Genomic DNA, 20370 nt, shown 5'->3' on the forward strand with positions numbered 1-20370 from the left:
ATGCAACTTGCTCGTTGCGTCGCCGGAAGAGAAGAGACGCTGTCTCTCACCTATCGATGACTTATCGCTAACAATCGATACTTACAATTAGTACTAACAATCGATACTTATTACTAACAATCGATACTTATGACTAACAATCGATACTACAATACCGGTTTCGGTATATACATGAGCATTTAACAGACTTTGTAAATAATTGGAATCTTACAATACAGTCAGTTTTTATTATTTGTTTATTGTAACTCAATAATAATATTCCAAAAAACGATATACAATTAATCGATTAACGTTTATGTATTTATCGAGTTAACATTGCGCCAAATTTAAATAGTTTGACTAGAATTAATATATGAAGAGAGCAACGACCACTTAAGAAATATATGTATGAACGTAAATTTTAAAAGTGTGTGACAAAGAAAAATAAAAAATTTGAAAAAGGTTGAACGGTAATTATGTAATATACCCAAACAGCGGCGAAAAAATACCAGTCTAATATATGTATGTATAAATCTATACGTATTTGTGGCATTGTATTTTATTGCTCTTATTGATTATGCAAATATAGATTAATGCACACAACAATTGCAGCATGACAACAAGTAAATATAAATATTTTCAATGCATAAATAAAATTGTTTATATGCAGTCCACAAAAAAATACAAACATAATTCCCCAGCATCAGTGACGCACATGGAAATTAACAACTAAAACGTGTACTTAGGTCAGGTTTTATATTAACAAACATGATGCAGAAATTATACTATATATGTATGTACATTTATATTCCTTGAAAAGATCAAGCAGATTATATTAATATTTTGTTGTCCATAGTTGAAGGCGGCTCTGAGTAAACTTCGAGGCTTGATAATGAGAATCGAGAGTATTCGGTGACAACTGTTCGAGCAATTGCGCAGTTTTTAAATCTATCCTGCAACTGTTAGGGGCAATTATCAGGCCTTTCAATGCCGTTGAAATGAAATTCAGTGTGTCATTTAAACATACCTAGCATTACCTACAGATGTATGCAAAAATGTTTGGTGGTTAGTGATTAGTAGGTGAAATCTTATCACAAAATCAATATTTCTCAACTTACTCTTAAAAAAATTTTCTGTCACCCGATGTGGCCAGATGCCCTATGTATTGGGGAAAAAACCTTTTTAATTTTTTATAAGATTCTGTCTGGCGATAAGTTTCAAAAAATGTTGAAATAGATTAGACGTATACATATTTCACAATAAAAAAATTGTGTATATATTCTAGCGCGGGTCGTCCACCAGATACGAAGAATTCTAATATATTTCACCAAGAAAGGGGGACTTATAATAAATTCCCCTCCCACGCTACGAAGCCTCAAGTTTTTGGTTTGAAAAATGGTTTATACCTTAAATACTAAAAAATACCCACTGTCTCAGCGCACATGTATTGAATCTATTTTTAATACCTACTTCTACATTTATTATTATATTAATTTATATTTATTATATTAATCTAGTTTCAGTAATTTTCGATAAAGACCATTGTCAGTCTCAGGAATTTATCGAAGACATCAAAGTTTGGGGTTAAAACCGAAGAAGTGAAAAATTAATCGAATTACTGACATTTTATGTGACTTTTTTTTTAACTCAAGGGAACTTGTTTCCTTGGTTATCGAAATTTATAAAGAAGGAAATGTCGATCTTCACATAAGTCCAAATTTTTACAAGTTTAAAAATTTCAAGAGATGAAGAAATTAAGTGTTTCCATTTATTCAAGGTCGGATTTAGGAAAATGGGTGTCCCGAGATGAGAATGTCTCATTGGGTCATCGGAGAAAAATACTTTTGAAAGCATTTTTAAAAGAAAGCACCTGTTTTTTTCTTGCCTTTTTTTCCCAATTTGAACTTGAAGTTGTTTGTGTTTTGTGAGGGGCTCTCCCTTGGGGTGAGCTCGAGGCAGCAGACCCGCTGGCCTTCCCCTCACTGCGACCCTGCACGTACATACATACATATGTATCTTCCCTTCTTTTATCACTTATCCTTGATTTTCAATCACTTTATTTATCTTCACACATTACTCTAAAACTTTTTGCATCCATAGGCTAGCTTCAGTTCAATTCTGAACCCCTTACGTTGTGTACACACATCGAATTTTTATTCGCAGCCCGCTCGAAATCGAGAAACCCAAGTGATATATTGGCATTAATTGCCATTGAATGTTGCCAAAAGCAAATAAAAAATATAGAAAAGAGCAAACCTAATTGGCTACAGATAACTAAATTTTAAATAAATTTGTGAAGTTTTACAAGAAAAGCAGGCTTTGGGGAATTTGGCTAAAACAAAATCAAATTCCTTCCTTCCTCATTCCTAAACTCCCCTTCACCAAGTTTCGAAATCTTTGTGTGTTTTTGCATTTGAATGTTTATGCAAGAAAGCGCCAATATCTGTGCTATAACAAAGTGTTTGAACTAAGCGAAACAAAGAATTATCAATTTTTGAAAAACTTAAATACCATCATCAACGGTTAGTGTGGGCAATTACTTAAATGTTTAATGTTGAAAAAATTAACCATTATTATCCTACAGAATCCAGGATGGCAGCCATACCTCAAGGAGCCTTTGCCGCTTGCAAAATTCGTGAATATAATGAACGTGATATGATTGTTTCCCGCATGAAATTGTCTGCCACTGATAAGAACGCTGGATTTAATCTTCAGACTCGTAAGTGGGAATAGAAAAAAATTGAGAAATTCTCATTTTAACCATTTGCCTTTGTTTCTGCCTTTACAGAACGTGATTACTCACCGGTGAAATATAATGACAAGCTAATGAACTCGATTTGGGGTATAACAAAAAGATATACATATATGTTTATATTTTAAGCTCAAAAGACATTAAAATGTTTAATTATAAATATAGAGTAATGCTTCTTAAAGTAGATATTATAGGTATAATTTGTATTTGATCGGAATCTGATTTGAGACCTGATCTCGCTTACGATTCTGAACCAAATAACTTGGTTTCAAATATTTCTATTATTCTTCAATATATTGATAACAACGAGCTGAAAGGGAATAAATTCGATCTTTTCATTTATCCCTAAGAATTATTCTTAGCAAGCAATTAGAAAAGTGAGCAAGAAAAATACAAGACCGATTGAAATGGAATTGGAATTCTCGTTTTCAAATAATTTGAATGTAAAATATACTTAAAATGATCTACAATTTCTATTAAATTTAGACTAGAACCATACTTTATTGAATTAAAACTGTATTATTTATGTAAGTTTTTTCAAAAATGTTTCAAAGCCGAAAACGATTGAAATTTATCACGGAATTGATTCGAAAATCGTTAATTGAAGAATTTAATCCAAAAGCTTGAGATTTCAGTCAACTAAATAAGGCAGATTTCTAACATAAGATTTCGAGATTTTTTATCTTAAATTAATGATCTACAAATTTTTAGTTTTAAAAACAACAAAATGGGCAAAATGTTTACCATTTTTTGGCTGCCTTTGAAATAATTTTCTTCAGAAGACTCTGATCTGGTTTAAATGCAAAATTTGATTTAAATTTATTAAAATGTATGTACACAACATTTTTTTTGATCTGAGACACCCTTGTTAAGGGTTATTATAATTATTCGAGGCCAAAAAATGGTTTCGACTGTAGATCTTCAGACAGAGAAAATTTGCCCAAAAATATTTGACTTAACCTAATATAAAATGGTGTTAAATTTTACATAAATTTTACATTTTACATAAATTTCCTACTTTTAGGCTTGTAAATAGATGTTCATATATACATAGTTACTCATATTTCATAGTCTATGTAAGTTCATGTTTTTATACAACATATGAAAATCTTAATCCAAAAATAATTTCAAAACAAAGTTTGTTACAAGGACCATTAGTTAAAACTTTAAAGGACAAATTTCATACATTTCAAGTCCTTAGATTCTAGTTTTAAACAATGTTTACTCGTTTCCTTTTTTAAACTCGAGATTGATGATTCACATCCCTAAATACGTCAATTTAACGTTTTATTTTGTCTGGTAATTAAATCTTTCCTACCTGATTGTGCCAAACACTTATATGTACTTAGTATGAAATTATATTGCCAATTATTGTAATTACATTTAGAATTATCAATAAGTCCAAATTTATTATTTTTCAATAATTATTTGTTTAAACGATTAATTGGCTAAAGTTGACTAGCTATACATATTTATACAGAATAAGTATGTCATTCTTTTATATAGGAAAACAACAACTTTTACATATATTTCCCGGTACAAATTGATTTACGTGTTGTCCTGTGTGTGATATTTTTTACCTACATAGATGACTGTCTGAACTGATTGTGAATTGTACATTATAAACAAAAATTTATAATTCATTTGTTTGTTTTGCAAGTGCTTCAAAGAGTGTGGATTAATCTGACATTGTATTCCATTCCTTAGCATTCTGACCTTAATATACTCGATATAGTAGTTGCATAAGTTACTTTTCTACCCATAAGTGGAAGGGCAATAGGTCTTTGAAACTATATAATAGACAATAAACAATATACAATAGACTAGACCGAATCACGCAAATGATACAGAAAGAAATAAAGACTGGGAATATGCCGATGTTTCTATACCCTCACTTAGAGGATATTCTAGAATCAGATTGAAAATCCCAAAAAACAAAGAGAACCAAAACTTGTTACGTTTAACTGTGTGAAATACTATTGATCAAGAGTATATATTGTATATAATGTCACTTCTTGCAAACTTCTAATGAATATCTAAGTATCCTTCCTGCAAGGTTATTGCAAAATGGGTTCACACATTCCTACAAGGAGAAATATACTTTTCGCAATGCGCGTTTTCAGTCTAACTGACTGACTGACATCTGACATGGGCGACGTTTTCAATGTCAGGAGCAAATAAAGCAAAATCACAACAAAAATCGCAATGAAGGCTCCAACCTAATCCACCCACACAATCCTAAAACTAACGCCGGAAATAGACAATGACACATTATTTGGTTCTTGTTGTTTTTAGGTGCCATCGTAGCCAACACTTGAAATAATTGAACACGCAGTTGAACAGTATACAGGATTCAAATAATTGCAACTAAGTACATATTCTGTATATACATATGTACATATATATGTGTATGTGACTAATTGAAGGTTACTGCCAATTTTTTTCAAGAACTTTTGGACTTCACCAAGTGAAGTAAGAGCATTCTGGGGAGAGCAAATGTGGAACATTGGATATTGAAATTGTTAGATTTAAATCATTAAGAAGTAAAAGTCTTAGAGAAATGATTGATTTTGAAATAAAATTTTAATATATCTTTATACCTCTTATCTATTCTGGGTATACCTATTTCATTACCTTCAAAACAACCGTCAAAAAATTAAGCGTATAGCTAAGAAAGGAGAAGGGTTATAAAATTGTCATAAAGGAGGGGGGTCATCCTTCATGGAAAATTTTCGTCACCTGGTCATAAATAAATTTTGATTTACTTTTATACCTAAAAAACTAAGCGTGTGCAAGATTTTTGAAATTTCAAAACTTGTTCCTTAAAGAACCATGAAAAAATCTATTCCATTTTGGAGCTTGTGAAAAATACGCTTCAGAAATTTTGCCCTCCTAGACAGTTATAGAATTTACGATTTTAAGATTTTTTTCTAACTAATAGTAGCATAAGACTTTTAAGCCATTCATACATACATACATAGATAGTCTTAATATTGCTTTTAACTTATAATTACTGCACAGATATAGAATAAATCAATAAATATTAAAGGCATAATAGAAAAATAAAGAAGATTATGATCACTTATTTTACAACAATATTTCATCATAGATCCTAAACTCCTTCATTTCGCATTTCACGACATGACAATTCAGTAATTTGATTAAAATAAAGTCATTTAAGGTGGAAATATAATCCTTATTGTTCGCCATAATATCTATATGAATACAGCTTGTCATGATGATCAGAAATATTAGTAATATATGTATATCGTTTACAGTGGCGGAAGCGATTATACTAACTTTTTTAGGGAAAATCTAGGATGGTTTTCCAGCGAGTGGGGACCTTCCCCGAAATTTGAAAATTCAGACTACGTGCAGGATGAATTCCTTTTTTCTAGATCCCTTATTCTTGAACATTTAAATCCACTAAATGACAAAATTCCCTACCCTAATAATAATACATTCATTTTTAACCATATTAGAACGGGGAAAGTTAACTCTAAGCAATTTTAAGAGTATGCCTTTTATATAAACTATAAATTCAAAAACTTTGTATGGATTTGGAAATTTAAAACTCACAAAAAGTCCAAAGGAAAGGAGTTAAAATCAATGTTTTTTTTATGAATTTGAAAACATCAATAGTGCCATTTACATTCGGTTTCCCAATATTCTATCTTTGTCCTACAAATTGATGGTTATTCGCCATTGCCAATGAAAATCCATCAACCATTCCCCCAGTAAAAAGTAATTACTAGTTTCTGGTAGTAATTAGTGCGAACCGAATTGTTCCTACTTTCTCTTGCCACAGTTTTATCATGTAAGAAACTTGTTGGCTAATTTTTAGTTAGACAACTAATTGCTTAAACGAACTTCATTAATTAAATTCGAATTCAAATTAGATAAACTTCTTAAATTTGCATACTTACAGTCCAACCAATTTTATCGCCACCGCAAAGGTATTCCATTTTGATGGGTAAGTCTCCGCGATCGAAATACATGCGAAACAATGTGCCACGCCCCAAATCATTGCCACCGAGTGTAATGGCACCATCAAGACCAGCACCCAAATTGAATGTGGAAATGGACTTTTGTTGTTTCTTTAAGCGTAATATACCAAACAAAAGTAAAAAAAAAACAACAATTAGTAGTCATTATCCATTACAAGAAACAAATACATAAAAGCAAATCTATCTAACTAACTGAACTAACTAGCTGAACTAACTTTCAAAGGGTCTACGCACTTTTGTTGAGGTTTCGTGTATTGGTCCGTTAATGACAACGGTATTCTTTTGCAGCGATTGTATGGAAAAGGGCGGCACATAACGGGGACACAAACGCCCACTAAATGGACGTAAATGCGGTGGATTTGCGGATTTGGAGCGTTGTTTTAGGGAAACGGAATTTGAATGGTAATCATGTGAGGGTCGGAATTGGCGTAGGCGGTCGGTGCACATTTTGCCGAATGAGACATTTTAGTTTCCGTCGTTTCTTTCCGTCTTTCGAACTAAAGTCACGTAGAGTAAACAACAAACTGCCGAGCTCAGGAATTTTCTAGCCTCCTGGACTTTAGTATTTGCTGCTGTTGGGTGTCGCGTCGGTGTTTTGGTTTCTATGGAGGCGTACAGTGGGTTGGAGTTCAATCCCAATTTCTTGTCAAGCAGAAGCGATACCTTTTCGTGACCAGTAAAACGAAATTGAATGATTTCAAAAATAGACATTTGATCAAATCATTAAAAAGAAAACAAAAAACAAAAACCCAAGAAAGGACTTTGGTATTTTATTTCCTAAAATAATAATTGAAATATAATTTTGATACTTTCAACACTGTGCACCTCGTTGCTAGGCAGCCAAAGGCGCAGTGACTGATAAGCCATTCGTTGACAAACTAATTTAAAGGTTGCCTTATTCCCAAAAGTAACACCCACTGTGTACATTGCTAAAGAAACTTTCCCGAAGTTCTCTGGGGTTCCATGACTAGGCTAGCGTTTGCAATCAAAAAATCATGAGTTTGTCCCATCTATGTGTTCTATGGTTAGTGTATCTACTTTACATGCATTTTTTTACTTTGTTTTTATGAATTTTATCGTAGATAATAGATAGTCATTAAATATTGAACGGCCTGGTCATGGCTATATTTCTTTGTTGTTTTTAAATTGCATTGTTTCCGCGGTACCTCGCTTTTTTAAATTTACTAGTTATCGATTAAATGAAAATAATCGATCAAAGCGAAACTGTGATTTTCTGTTTCTCAGTTACAAAGAACATTTATGTGTAAATAGAAAACTAACTGCAAGGTTTTATGTTTTTTTTTTAATTCTATATGCTTTTTTCAAACATCTTTATATAATGGCAAGGGAATGTAAAAAAAAAAACGAAGCAGAGTTCTAAAATTTTTAGCCGCAACTGTTACCAGTGACTTTTGAATTTTTGAGTGCAAGTCACAGCTACTTAACTAACCATCATCTCTAATACAAAGAAAGAACAATTTGTTGTATGAAAATTTATTTATGTATATTCGTGGTTAAATTGAAAGCCAAACAGCACAAAGTCATTGCCATTTGTTATTGTTTTGCTTGTATCACGCGTTTGTCGTGGGAAATCGATCCCAAAATAAGAATAATTCAAAATGAATGGCGAGTTAAAGAAATTGTCGGAGGAGTCGCTGCTGCAGCCGCCCAAAAGGTATTTGACATTATGTACAAATTGGGCGAGGGCAGCTATGGTTCCGTCTATAAAGCTGTGCATAAGGAAAGCAGTTCCATTGTGGCAATTAAGCTGGTGCCGGTGGAGTCTGACTTGCACGAGATCATTAAGGAGATCTCAATTATGCAACAATGTGATTCTCCCTATGTGGTCCGATACTATGGATCCTACTTCAAGGAATATGATTTATGGATATGTATGGAATATTGTGGTGCCGGCAGTGTATCGGATATAATGCGTCTGCGCAAAAAGACTCTAACGGAGGACGAAATAACCACCATTATGTCTGATACCCTCAAGGGTTTGGTATATCTTCATCTGCCTCGAAAGATTCATCGTGATATTAAGGCAGCGAACATACTCCTCAACACGGAGGGATATGCCAAATTGGCCGACTTGGGTGTCGCCGGCCAGCTAACGGATACAATGGCCAAAAGAAACACTGTGATTAGGACACCCTACTGGATGGCCCTGGAGGTCATCAATTGGTTACGATTGTGTGGCAGATATTTGGTCACTGGGCATTACGACTCTAGAAATGGCCGAGGGCAAGCCCCCCTATGGAGATATACATCCAATGCGTGCTATATTTATGATACCACAGAAGCCACCAGCATCGTTCCGGGAGCCAGATAGATGGAGTACAGAGTTGATTGATTTTGTTAGTAAATGTCTGGTAAAGGATCCGGACGAGAGGGCAACGGCCACAGACCTCCTGCAGCATGAATTCATTATATATAGTATAATGAAACCTATGCTAGAAGACACTTGTTCCATACGGCAGCAACAAAGAGCTAATCGAGCCGCTGACATGGCTATGGTCATGAGTCAGGCCAAAAGTCTGGCCTGCCAAGATTCCAGCATGATGCTGCCCGAGCAAGAGGAGGAAACGGAATTCGGTGGCACAGTTAAAACCTTCGTTGACGACCCGGGGACATTGGTGCTCGAGAAATTTGGCAACTATAAGCAGTCATCTGCATCGGATGCAACTATGATAGCACATACCGAACAGGATACTGATGAGGGCACACTAGGACCGGGGGGTCTAGGGCGTAAGGCTGGTGCTCTTGCGGTCGTACCATCGGCTCCATCTCCTGCTTCAGGTGAAGTGGCAGCTAGTTGAATTGGAATCCAATTTGGGTAAGCAAAAAAAGGAAAAAAAATCCGAAGTAAAACCAAAATTATATGCATTTTCTTTGGCTTACTGGCACAATGGTTATCAATTCGGATTCCGATGATTCTACAACGGCGAAACGAAGTGACGACCAAAAGCCACGATATCGTTATCGTCCACAGTTCTTGGATCATTTTGAACGCAAAAATGTCGCTGATAAATCAACAGAGTATTCTCCAGCCGCTGCCGAACAGCAGCAACAGCAACAAGAATAACAACAACAGCAGCAACAACAACAGCAGCAGCAACAGCAAGAAGAAATGAACCAGCATTTGGCAAGTGGAGCAAACGATGCCAATAATTGGGAACATAATATGGAATTACAATTCCAACAAATCTCTGCCATAAATCAATATTGATTGCAGCAACATCAGCAGCAACAACAGCAACAGCACATGGTTATGGCATATCCGTTAATAAACGAACAGATAAATCCAGCTCCACCACCACCCGCATATCAGAATCAGCATTTACACACCCAATCCCATGCCTATGTTGAGGGTGAATTCGAGTTCCTCAAATTTCTCACCTTTGACGATCTAAATCAACGTCTCAGTCACATAGATCATGAAATGGAATTGGAAATCGAACAGCTCAATAAGAAATATAATGCCAAGCGACAGCCCATTGTCACAAAACAAAATATCAATAATAATCTAATTAAGATATAAAACTAACTATAAAAAAAGTAACAAATCAAATTAGATCTATCTCAACGCCCTTAATCCCCCCAAGAAACGATAAAAACGAAAAGCTTTAATGTAAAATGCATTGAATGATGAAAAACGAAGCAGGAAATGTAAAAGTTGTTTTTTACACAAAACAAAAAACAGAAGATTTAGCCGTCTTATACATATATATACAAAACAAAAAAAAAGAAATAATATTCTAAAATGCACGACCATCGGTTCTTCCCTATAATCCCAATGATAATAATCCATCTATATATATATATATATTCTTGACGTTATTATATATAGTAAAGCGTTTACAGTATGTTAATACAGTATCTGCTCGATAAATTTTATATTATATTACTTGGCCGCCGTTTTGTATTATCTAATCCACTGCCTAGATTTTGGCCAGTTCCCGGATAACTCGTGGTTTCCTTGTTGATATTTGAATATCGAATATTATTGATGGCAATATACATATATATATAGAAACAAAAAATGACTGAGAAAAACAAAAAATTGGTAATAACAATTGAAGTGAAACTTTTTAAATAATAACATGTAGAATTCGTTTGAGCCATCTTAATCAAAGTTTTTTTTTAGAATTAACCTTTTTTTATGTTCTTCCACAATCTTTTTTTAATAAAGCACAAAACTACTCTGAGAAATAGAAAAAACAAAGTCAAGCAATATATACACAAATATATATATTTATATACATAGAAAAAAGATAAATTATATATTTGATGCATTGCAAATCCATATTTTTGGAAGTTTATTTATCATAGATAACACACACACACATATAAATATATGCCTAGTAATTTTAGAAATTATACATAATTTACATAATAAATATATATATACAAAAATTTGTATGTAACCTTATAATTAGAAAAACGTATCAAAAAAGTCAGTTGCACATATTATTTGGAATTGATATAGGACTACAAAAAAATGTTGTGCTAATTTCCCTACTGATTTTCAGTTGAGTTGAGTTCCATATCATGTAGTTGTGCTCGTAGATCTTCTGGTAAACTATGCTCATTCAATGCACTGGGATCCTCGCCATCAATCACAATCTCCTCTGGATCGGGTGCACGTGGTAGAAACTCTTCAGTTGGATAAAGTTCTTTAAAAATGCGATGAGCCTCAGAAATAGCAGCATCATAATCTATTTCATAAATTGGTCCACTAGTGCAATGTATAGAAAGTGGCAGTGCGTTGGCCTCCAAAGATTGAGGCGAATAAAGCGTAAAATGGGAACTAAAAACAATTTGGGAAATACTTTGAAAGATTTGAGATGTAAATGGTGCCAAGTCAGCAATGGGATCTTCGCTTTGAGCGGGTGTGGTTATGTTTAAGATATCTGAAAATGATTCGTTTAAATAAATATGCAAAATATAAAGCAAAATGCTCAGTTTCTTACATAATCCCTCTGGACATGCACCAGAATAGTGTGAGAGTTGAATAACAATGGCTTCGCGAGCTCCTCCATCGGCCAGCAGACGCAACAGATTAACACCACCTCCTCCTTTATTTATTCCTTCATTTCCCAGTGGGCTACACGATATAAACAATCCTCGAGAGATGTTTGGACGCATTGGCGTCACTGGATTAATGGGTACTTGGCCAGGTGCCGAGACCAAATGTTTGGCACGCAGAGTCTTTCCCTCACAGCTAACCAAAAGTTCTTGGGATTGACTGTCCATGATTCCATAGATTCCACCGAAAACCGCACAAAGACGACAGAAGCATTGCGGCAATTCACCACAACCGTACATGGGAAACAGAAAAGGTGTATTGCCATACCGACCCAGGCTACTTAGGAATCGTTGTGTACGTTGCATGCCCTTCTCGAATGTGGAATTTGGACCACACATGGCAATCGACTGCATTACACATGAGGCAATCTTCTCGGTTACACGTTGCGCTTGCAGATACTCGACAAACGAGCGTCCTCAAAACGCCAAAGAGTCTTCATTGCACTTGTCCTCGCCATAGTCATTGCAAGCCATTACGAATTTCATTAGCAATCGTTTCTCCACCATTGTAAGGATTTTAGTATTGAAGACATCACTTCGTGAACAAGGCACAGATAAAATTTCTCCATTGTTATTCATGCAGACATGATCTACGGCACGAAACTCTGCATAACGACAAATATTTGATCGGATGAGCAATTGAACGAGTTCTCCTGCGGCATATAGAACACGGGGGCGGAGATCGAGATTAAAACGTCGTGACTTGGACAGTATGGCTTCGCGCGTCCAGACTGCGGGCGCATCGGTATCCCCATCAACTGCAGCTACATTATGCCAAGTATAACTACCATTTCGCAAAGCAGAACTTTCGCTTACTTTCTTCTCCAACAGCGAACACAGGGCATCCAAACTAAAGTATCCCCAAGAGTCACCACCATAGTATTCATTTTTATCCAGATGCAGCACAGTCTTTCCAATGCGACTTGCAGCAGCGGCTAACAGGATTCAGTGAAGCCTTTCAAAAGAATTAGAAATCAATCAATATTTAGGTACTAAGATTCATCGAGCTACTATTTGTCGTAACGCCCATGGTGTATGGATTAGTCAGATGATCTCACCTGTGCCCATCACCACCAAGTCGAATGCTTCCGGCAATTCATCCGTCATGTTTCTAAATTATTCCAATTGTTGTTAATTCTTTCCAAACGAAATTCGTAAATTCATTTGTGATACAGTGACACTACTTGTTTAGCGATGTGCAGTAGGTCTATCAAATATATCGAAATAACAGCTGTAAGTAATGAAATATATCGATAAATTTAGTGGCAACCTGTGGCATTGTTATGGACCTGCCAGATGAAAAACAGTATTCTCACCCTGGTCCCGCGTATATCGATAGGGGCTCACTCCGGCTAGCTATCGGAAAAGAAGGTCGTGAGTTCCTACAACCCATCCCCAATACACGCAACAATAAACATTCAGGTAATTGACGAACAGCTGAACATCAATACCCCTTCCTCTGAAGGAATCCCAACACAGTACGAGGATCACTTCAGACGCCACTCCACTGGACAACACTTACGACACATAAACTACACGAATCACAACTATCTAACAAACTCACTAATTATTTATTCTTACCCCCTTACAGGAATGATGTCTTCGCCGCCACTCCATGTGAACCGGACCTCCTCTTCCGGATTATAGAGGTCGAACGGGCCCTCCCATTCCTTCGTGGCATGTCGATGAGGTATGCCACCCCATATATATAGCAGTCGTCACCTATACCATATCATCATCACTACTCCTCCTGGAGTCGTCATGCTTCTTTCTCCCCATTTCCCTCCCTTTAAGAAAACACTCAGCAATTCATTGTTTTGTTGTTCATTACTCTTAATTATTATTAACACACGAATTTATTAACAATGCTTGCCCTGGTGTATATTTGAGCAGGTATCTGCCACAGATTACATTACATTTACTTTTTCTTTTTTTTTTGCAAAATCACGATGAATTTCCTTCCCGATTCCCACCTACCTATCAGAGCTCTTTTAGGGGGGCAAGATCGAAGAAAAATTATCCCGTTTATTGGTATCCTTTTTCAACTTTTTTCTTTTCTTTCTTCTTTCAGCTATCTACTGTCAAAACCACACCAAGGGTTGTGAACAATATTGGACTTAGGAATAATGAAATACACAAAAAAGAATGCGCACGTGGGCAACCAAAAAGGACAAAATAAATATTTAAAATAACAAAAATAATAAATAAGGAATTAATTATGAGATAAATAAATAAGGAAATAAATAAATATATATATAAGGGAATAAATAAATAAGTAATTAAGCTAGTGAATTAAATAAATAAATAATTTAACAAAAGTGACATAAAAAAAAAAAACGGAATAAAAGACTAATATCTGGTTTTAATTTTTTTTCCAGCCAGGTGGAGTTCGCCAACAAATTGGGGGTTTTTGGAGCGGTCCGCACCAAAAATTAACGGGGATTAGAGCCAAAATTTTTCTTTCCCCCAATCAAACAAAACTTTGCTGCTCTTCTGATGGGCGATGGGTGTATCAACAAAAAACACCTGGCCTGGAATCTAATTATTTCGGCGTCCCTCTTTTGATTTTATCTTTGGGCCCAATGGGCCGACGGGACCAAGAATTTAGTCTGGGGGACGGGTACAAATAAAATTTTTTTACAACGTGGACAGGGGCTGCGGGTGCTCCTGCGCAGCTCAATTTAACCGGCCTATTTTGGGTCAATTATCGGAAATTTAAAAAAAAGTCCCTAACTACCATGGGAACACAAACACTTACCCAATTTTTACGGCCGGTCTCGCCTCGCTGCGCCTCAGGATTACATAAAATTTTTCACACAAAAAAAATACAAAAATTTTCTGTTTGGCTCCTTTGGCCAAACTTGAGCTCCTCGGCTCGATGGAAGAAGCTTTTTTTTAATTTTTTTTCAAAGATACATTTACAATCGATTATACTTTGTTGTAAAATTATTTAAACTTCACTTCTTTCTCCTTGTTCTTTTTTTTTTCTATCAACCACCGCACCTCACTGTCCACGTTAAACTGATTTTTAACCTTTTTAACCTTCTAGAATCAGACGACTCATCGCCTGATCTTACGGTTCCTTTCTTAGACCCGAGCCTGGGTCAACAGCCTTTTGACCGCTGGCCGATTTTCAAATTCAAAAAAAATCCCTTTATAATTCTAACCTACCCAACACTAGGTCCCCCACTATTCCCCGACTTGCCCACTATTTTCTGCCCCTATTGTCACTATCGATAGGTCTCTACCGATAGCCTCAGGGCTGGCCATAACAGCATGCACACAAACTCAAATGCCATAAAACAAAGAATTTCATTTATTATAATGGTTTGTATTCGTCGAATAAAACATTAAATTAAAATTACAATCTTTGTAACAATGTTGCTGATTTTGAACTCGATAATTCATGACGATAATATTCATGTTATCGATAAAATAAAGCTCTCAATTTGGACTCTCAATTTTGGCTCCCCCAACTTGTTGCTGCTATAGCAACGCAAAAAATTGTAAACAAAACCCGGAAGATAGTGAAAATGTAGAATGAGAAAAATAACGTATTGCAAGGATAACTCTCTGACTCCATAGTTGGAAAAAATGTCGTTCGAGAAGATACTCTACAAATATGATGATCCCCATGGAATTGGCGATGTTTACTTTATTTGGCAAAAAGGAGCAGGAGCCTTACTGGCTACCACTGGAACCGATGGATCCGTCGTATTGTATAATCGTCAGGGTCAAATGGTCCAGCGCCTAATGCCGGGTATGCTAATTCCCAACTAATCCACTAAACAACGAAGATGGAGATACTGTGCGGGTTGTCCAATTGCGAGATGTTCCAACCGATATATACTTCGCCGAGATGGCCAGTGATGAACGGATTTCTAATGATAATGCCATTAGCATGATAATAGGAAAACGTACATTGTTCTTGTACTATTTGCCGAAACCGGAGAATCCCACTGAGCTTGGTTTTCAGAGTCGTTATGGTACACTGCTGCAGCAAACATAAGTGGTTCGGCGATGGTTACATATTGCTAGGCTTTTCCAATGGACATGTGGTGGCAATTTCCACGCATCCCAAGGATGTGGGCCAAGAACTGTGACAGGTGAAGAATCACAAAGACACGTTGACCGGCTTAGCCTATTGCCCATCATTGGATATAGTGGCATCCTGTGGAGACGATAAGTATGTAGTGTAAATGATAAGATTATAGAACGTTTTTAAAATAATTAATTTCCAAAATCTCAGCATAAAAGTTCATTCGATTACAAATCTTCAAGAAACAGAACGTATAATTACGGTACCAGATCATGCAAATGTCCAAATGATTGACTGGTCACCAGATGGACAACTCCTCGCAGTGACCACAAGCGGAGGAACGGTCTATACTTATGTAACCAAGTTACCACATATGTTTGCTGTTTTCGCACCTCGAATTGTGATGCTCAGCAGTCTGGCCGAAGTCTCCATATACATATATTCGCCGGATAAGGCGAGATCTATACCATTTCGCCTGCCCCTGGAAGGAGAACCCACCTTTCTAGCTGTCGGCCCATATAATCTTGCAGCTGGTATCGATAAACATGTTTGGTTCTACGATCTGGGTAAAAGTCTTGGCGAGGAGCCACGTCCCTTGAGTGAACGAGACATGCCCTCAAATATAAGCAGCATGCACTTGAATGCCGATTATTGTGCAGCTTTATGTGCACCCCAATTGATCCTTCAGGCAATTGCAACAGATAATCCGAATTGCAAGGATAAGCTACTCGCCACTTTTCCAAGTGCCTTAGCCACCATTTAAAACGATGCGGTGATAACTTGCTTTGCCCTTACCCAAGAGCTGCTTATCTTTGCCACTGATGTAGGTAGTCCAAAATTTTTTTCTTCTATCATTTAAAATATTCATGTATCATTTTTCTTTATAGATTGGCCATCTCATCTTTTTTTCATTGGAAAAGTGGGATAGTTGCACTATCTTTAGGCATAGCATGGGCATTCGGCAGCTCTTCACCGACATTGAAGGAACCAAAACCATTTTCATAGACGATCATGCTCAAGGATACATATTTCTTCCAGCCATGGAGGAGGCGTTGCTCATTCCAGATATGTCGAAGCAGTGCTTGGGCTGTCTCTGGGATCTCACACAGCCGAATGTATTTATTAGATTTGATGCGAAAATTGTGACAACTCATGTCTTTGCCCGTCACTCGGTACACGAAAGGTTGGCGAGTCCAAACTTAATCCGGCTCAGTTACCCATATTGCTGTGTGCCGGCGAAATGGCTCTTCACATTGATGGCGGGCAATATGCCACACAATCGCTCACCACACATATAATTAATCCGAGCAACAGTCAGTCAGAGAATCTTCAACTGTACCTAAGACTAAAGAAATATGACGAGGCCTATAAACTTTGTGAACAGATGAATCAGTCCAGCGCTTGGAGAGAGTTTAACGAACAGACCATCACCGATTTGGAGCCAGAAATTGGTAGGATCATAAAAAACATCTTAAATTTAATTCTTATTGATTTTTTTTGTAGCCATTCGTGCCTATAGACAACTGTGGGATGCCGCCATGGTTAATGCTTTGGATGAGCTTCGCTATATGGAGGATCTAGCCATGCTTAGTGGCTGTTGCTGCATGCTTTTATCCCAATTTGAGCAGGCCAAGGATTACCTCCTAAAGGGAGTCTACACAAAAGCCGCTTTAGAGTTATGTCGTGATCTTTTGCAAAAGGGTCAAGCTTTGCTATTGGCTTATAAACATGAACCACAAGAAGTTCCTTTCATAGCAAGAGAATATGGCCAGCAATTGGAGTTCACGTAAGACAATCTGACTTGGTTTTTATTCATAATTATAACTGAACCTGATGTACCCTCTAGGGGAAACTATGCAGACGCTTTGTATAACTACGAAACGGGCTACAAAGAAGACTTAATCAACAATGATGAAGGGTTAAAGCCAACATTATTGCAAAAGAGCCCAGAGTACGAGGAGCATGTGCGTTTCTGCAAAATGGGTATTGCAAGGACATCTATACGAACAGGAGACTTTCGTCGAGGCGTAAGTTTTATTGTCGTTAAATTTATATCTCTGAATACTATTAAAAATATTCCCTCTAATACACACAGATACAATATGCCGTGGAGCTGCAGGATACTTTACGATTGTGCTGAGCTCCTGGCAACTGTTGGCCACATTACTGAAGCAGCCGGACTGTACGAACGTGGCGGTTACTTTGATGAGGCATGTGGCCATTATATTGCCTTAAAGATGTGGAATAAGGCAAACACGGTGCTCTCGATAGTAAAAAGTAGTAATGCAATTTCAACACCAAAAAAAAAAAAAAAGTAATTTTAAGGTAGAACGCACTAACATGCACTAATTAGAAAAAAATATTCTGCTTATTAAAAGAATATAACATTTTTCTATGGAAATCGTCATAATTTACCTTACAATTATGCACCCAAATGCTTCATCAAAAAATAAAAGACTTTTAGGTAAAAAATATTGAGAAATCAAAAACAGGGTTTTAGGGCTTCAGGTCAATAAATCTTACTAATTTATTTGTACTATTTTAAATCATAGGCAGCACAAGCTGGCGCCCAAGGGTATGAAAGCTTTGCCGTTCTTTTTTCGCTTCATGTAGTTTGCATTCCCAACTACTTTTAGCGTTGAAGATATGGTATGGCCATTACAACTGTGGATTCTTTAGCGTAGTCTGCTGATGGTAGAACTTGGTGGTTCTTGAAATAGCTATACAGACGACCTGCTCACCTTTTGTGCTGCCTATGATTTAAAATCTTACAAATAAATTAGTAAGATTTATTGACCTGAAGCCCCGCTAATACCCAGTTTTTGATTAACTTCAATAAGGTCGAAATCTAGACAAATATTGAGAAATGTTTTTACATTAAACAACAAACAAACAAGCATCTTTTTTCTTATTTTTACTACCAAATTAAAAATCAATTTTAGTTTTCAAGTTAAAAGAAACCGTTACTTTTGCAATAAGAAAGAAGTACCCAGCTGACAATTTTTTTTAATCTAGTTCTCCTTGTTTGTGAATCTGTTTGTGAATCAACAAATATCATTCACACTTAAACAAAGCTCAAATGTCGGAATTGATTAGTAAATCAGATTTTATAAGGGCCATTGTGTCCAATTCGAACAACGATGCGGTGGCCTTTGAGATAAAGTTTGCCAAGGACCTGAAAGTGTCCCAACTCAAGGTATGCATATCCTTTTGCAATTCCCGCTGCCGCTGCAAATTTCACGACAGATGTTCTCATAGTTTTTATTTTTGTTTGTGACTCACAGAACAAATTGGAGAGTGGAATTATATGAAGGAAAGAATCGGCTGGCAACATTGGATAATGACGATGCGCAGCTTGGATTCTACATCAATTGCGATGGATTGCGCCTGCATGTGATCGATAGTTTCCTTACCTTAAGCTTTGATAATAACACAGTGGAGAAATTCGAACTTACTAATGATTAGTATGAGCTCTGCGCATACATTCTGTGCGTTATTACCTTAAACAGAATCGTCTGGGCAAATTCAATGAGGAGGAGATGCGCCAAATGGAGGAGAAACGCCGCGAGCATGCGGATGAATTGCAACGACGAGCCGAGCTTTGCGTGGTTAATGCACGCTGCGAGGTCTAAGTACCGGGAAATCCACGACGTCGTGGCACAATCAGATACAATGGCAGCCTGGATGGCAAAACTGGAATCTTTATTGGTGTTGAGTACGATGAACCATTGGGCAAGAATAATGGAAGGTAATGGACACGAATTCAGTTAACCATTTTGTATATTAACATCGCTTTCTTCTTCTAGTGTTAACGGCAAAGTATATTTCAAATGTGGTCCCAACTATGGAGGATTTGTCTCACCATTGTCAGTCGAAGTGGGTGATTTTCCTTCAGAAGATGTTAATCTTGATGATGAGTTTTAGATCTTTTTTGAGTTAATTCCCACATTGCATTTATTTGGCACAGCACAAAAGAAAAACTCGTTTTCCCTAAATGCGAATTACAAAATTTTATTATGTAGTTATGCCATTTTTATTTATTAATTAAAACATCTATGTATGTATATCAGATATTCTTACAACATGTTTTTTTGTTTCAACTTTCCATACTTTTTTGTGTGTGTTTATCGTATTTCTGATTTATAGATAATTTATAATGAATAATAATGGTGTTTTAAATAATGCTCCGTTTATTTTTTTTAAATTAACCTTTGGCGTTTAGTCTCTCTCTTCAATCTGTTGAAAACTCATTTATCAGTTTACAATCTAACGTGGAAAATCCATTTTTTATGTCACAAATAAGTTTATTATTATACTCATTTATGCTAAAATAAATTAAACTTTGCATGCGAAAGAATATATATATTTTGATAGCAAATAAGAAATATATTTAAAAAAAAAATCGCGCACACTACTTACAATAGGTTTTTTTTTTTTACTGTCATTGGGTTTATTTGGGTATCGGTTTATTGATATATATATATATAGTACTTCTTATTGTGTGG

At 36.1% G+C, this 20370-nt stretch overlaps 1 protein-coding gene, 1 long non-coding RNA gene and 4 pseudogenes across 2 annotated transcripts; 5 read left to right on the forward strand and 1 right to left on the reverse strand.

Moving 5' to 3' along the window:
* The first annotated feature begins 2416 nt into the window (after positions 1–2416).
* Positions 2417–2859, forward strand: LOC124461738. Its single transcript, XM_047013212.1, has 3 exons — positions 2417–2501; positions 2564–2698; positions 2768–2859. Exons 2-3 carry the CDS (start codon positions 2572–2574, stop codon positions 2857–2859), a joined length of 219 nt encoding a protein of 72 aa, XP_046869168.1. The 5' UTR covers positions 2417–2501; positions 2564–2571.
* A 5469-nt stretch (positions 2860–8328) lies between these two features.
* LOC6644916 lies at positions 8329–10326 on the forward strand (annotated as a pseudogene).
* A 754-nt stretch (positions 10327–11080) lies between these two features.
* Positions 11081–13015, reverse strand: LOC124461739 (annotated as a pseudogene).
* Positions 13016–13125: 110 nt separating this feature from the next.
* Positions 13126–14040, forward strand: LOC124461743. The gene is made up of 3 exons (XR_006955241.1): positions 13126–13248; positions 13418–13516; positions 13898–14040. It is a non-coding gene; the product is annotated as an uncharacterized LOC124461743 (long non-coding RNA).
* A 1380-nt stretch (positions 14041–15420) lies between these two features.
* On the forward strand, positions 15421–18183 carry LOC124461741 (annotated as a pseudogene).
* Positions 18184–18944: 761 nt separating this feature from the next.
* Positions 18945–19872, forward strand: LOC124461742 (annotated as a pseudogene).
* The last annotated feature ends 498 nt before the right edge of the window (positions 19873–20370 follow it).

The sequence above is a fragment of the Drosophila willistoni genome, unplaced genomic scaffold (assembly GCF_018902025.1).
Source record: "Drosophila willistoni isolate 14030-0811.24 unplaced genomic scaffold, UCI_dwil_1.1 Seg616, whole genome shotgun sequence".
Lineage (NCBI taxonomy): Eukaryota > Metazoa > Arthropoda > Insecta > Diptera > Drosophilidae > Drosophila > Drosophila willistoni.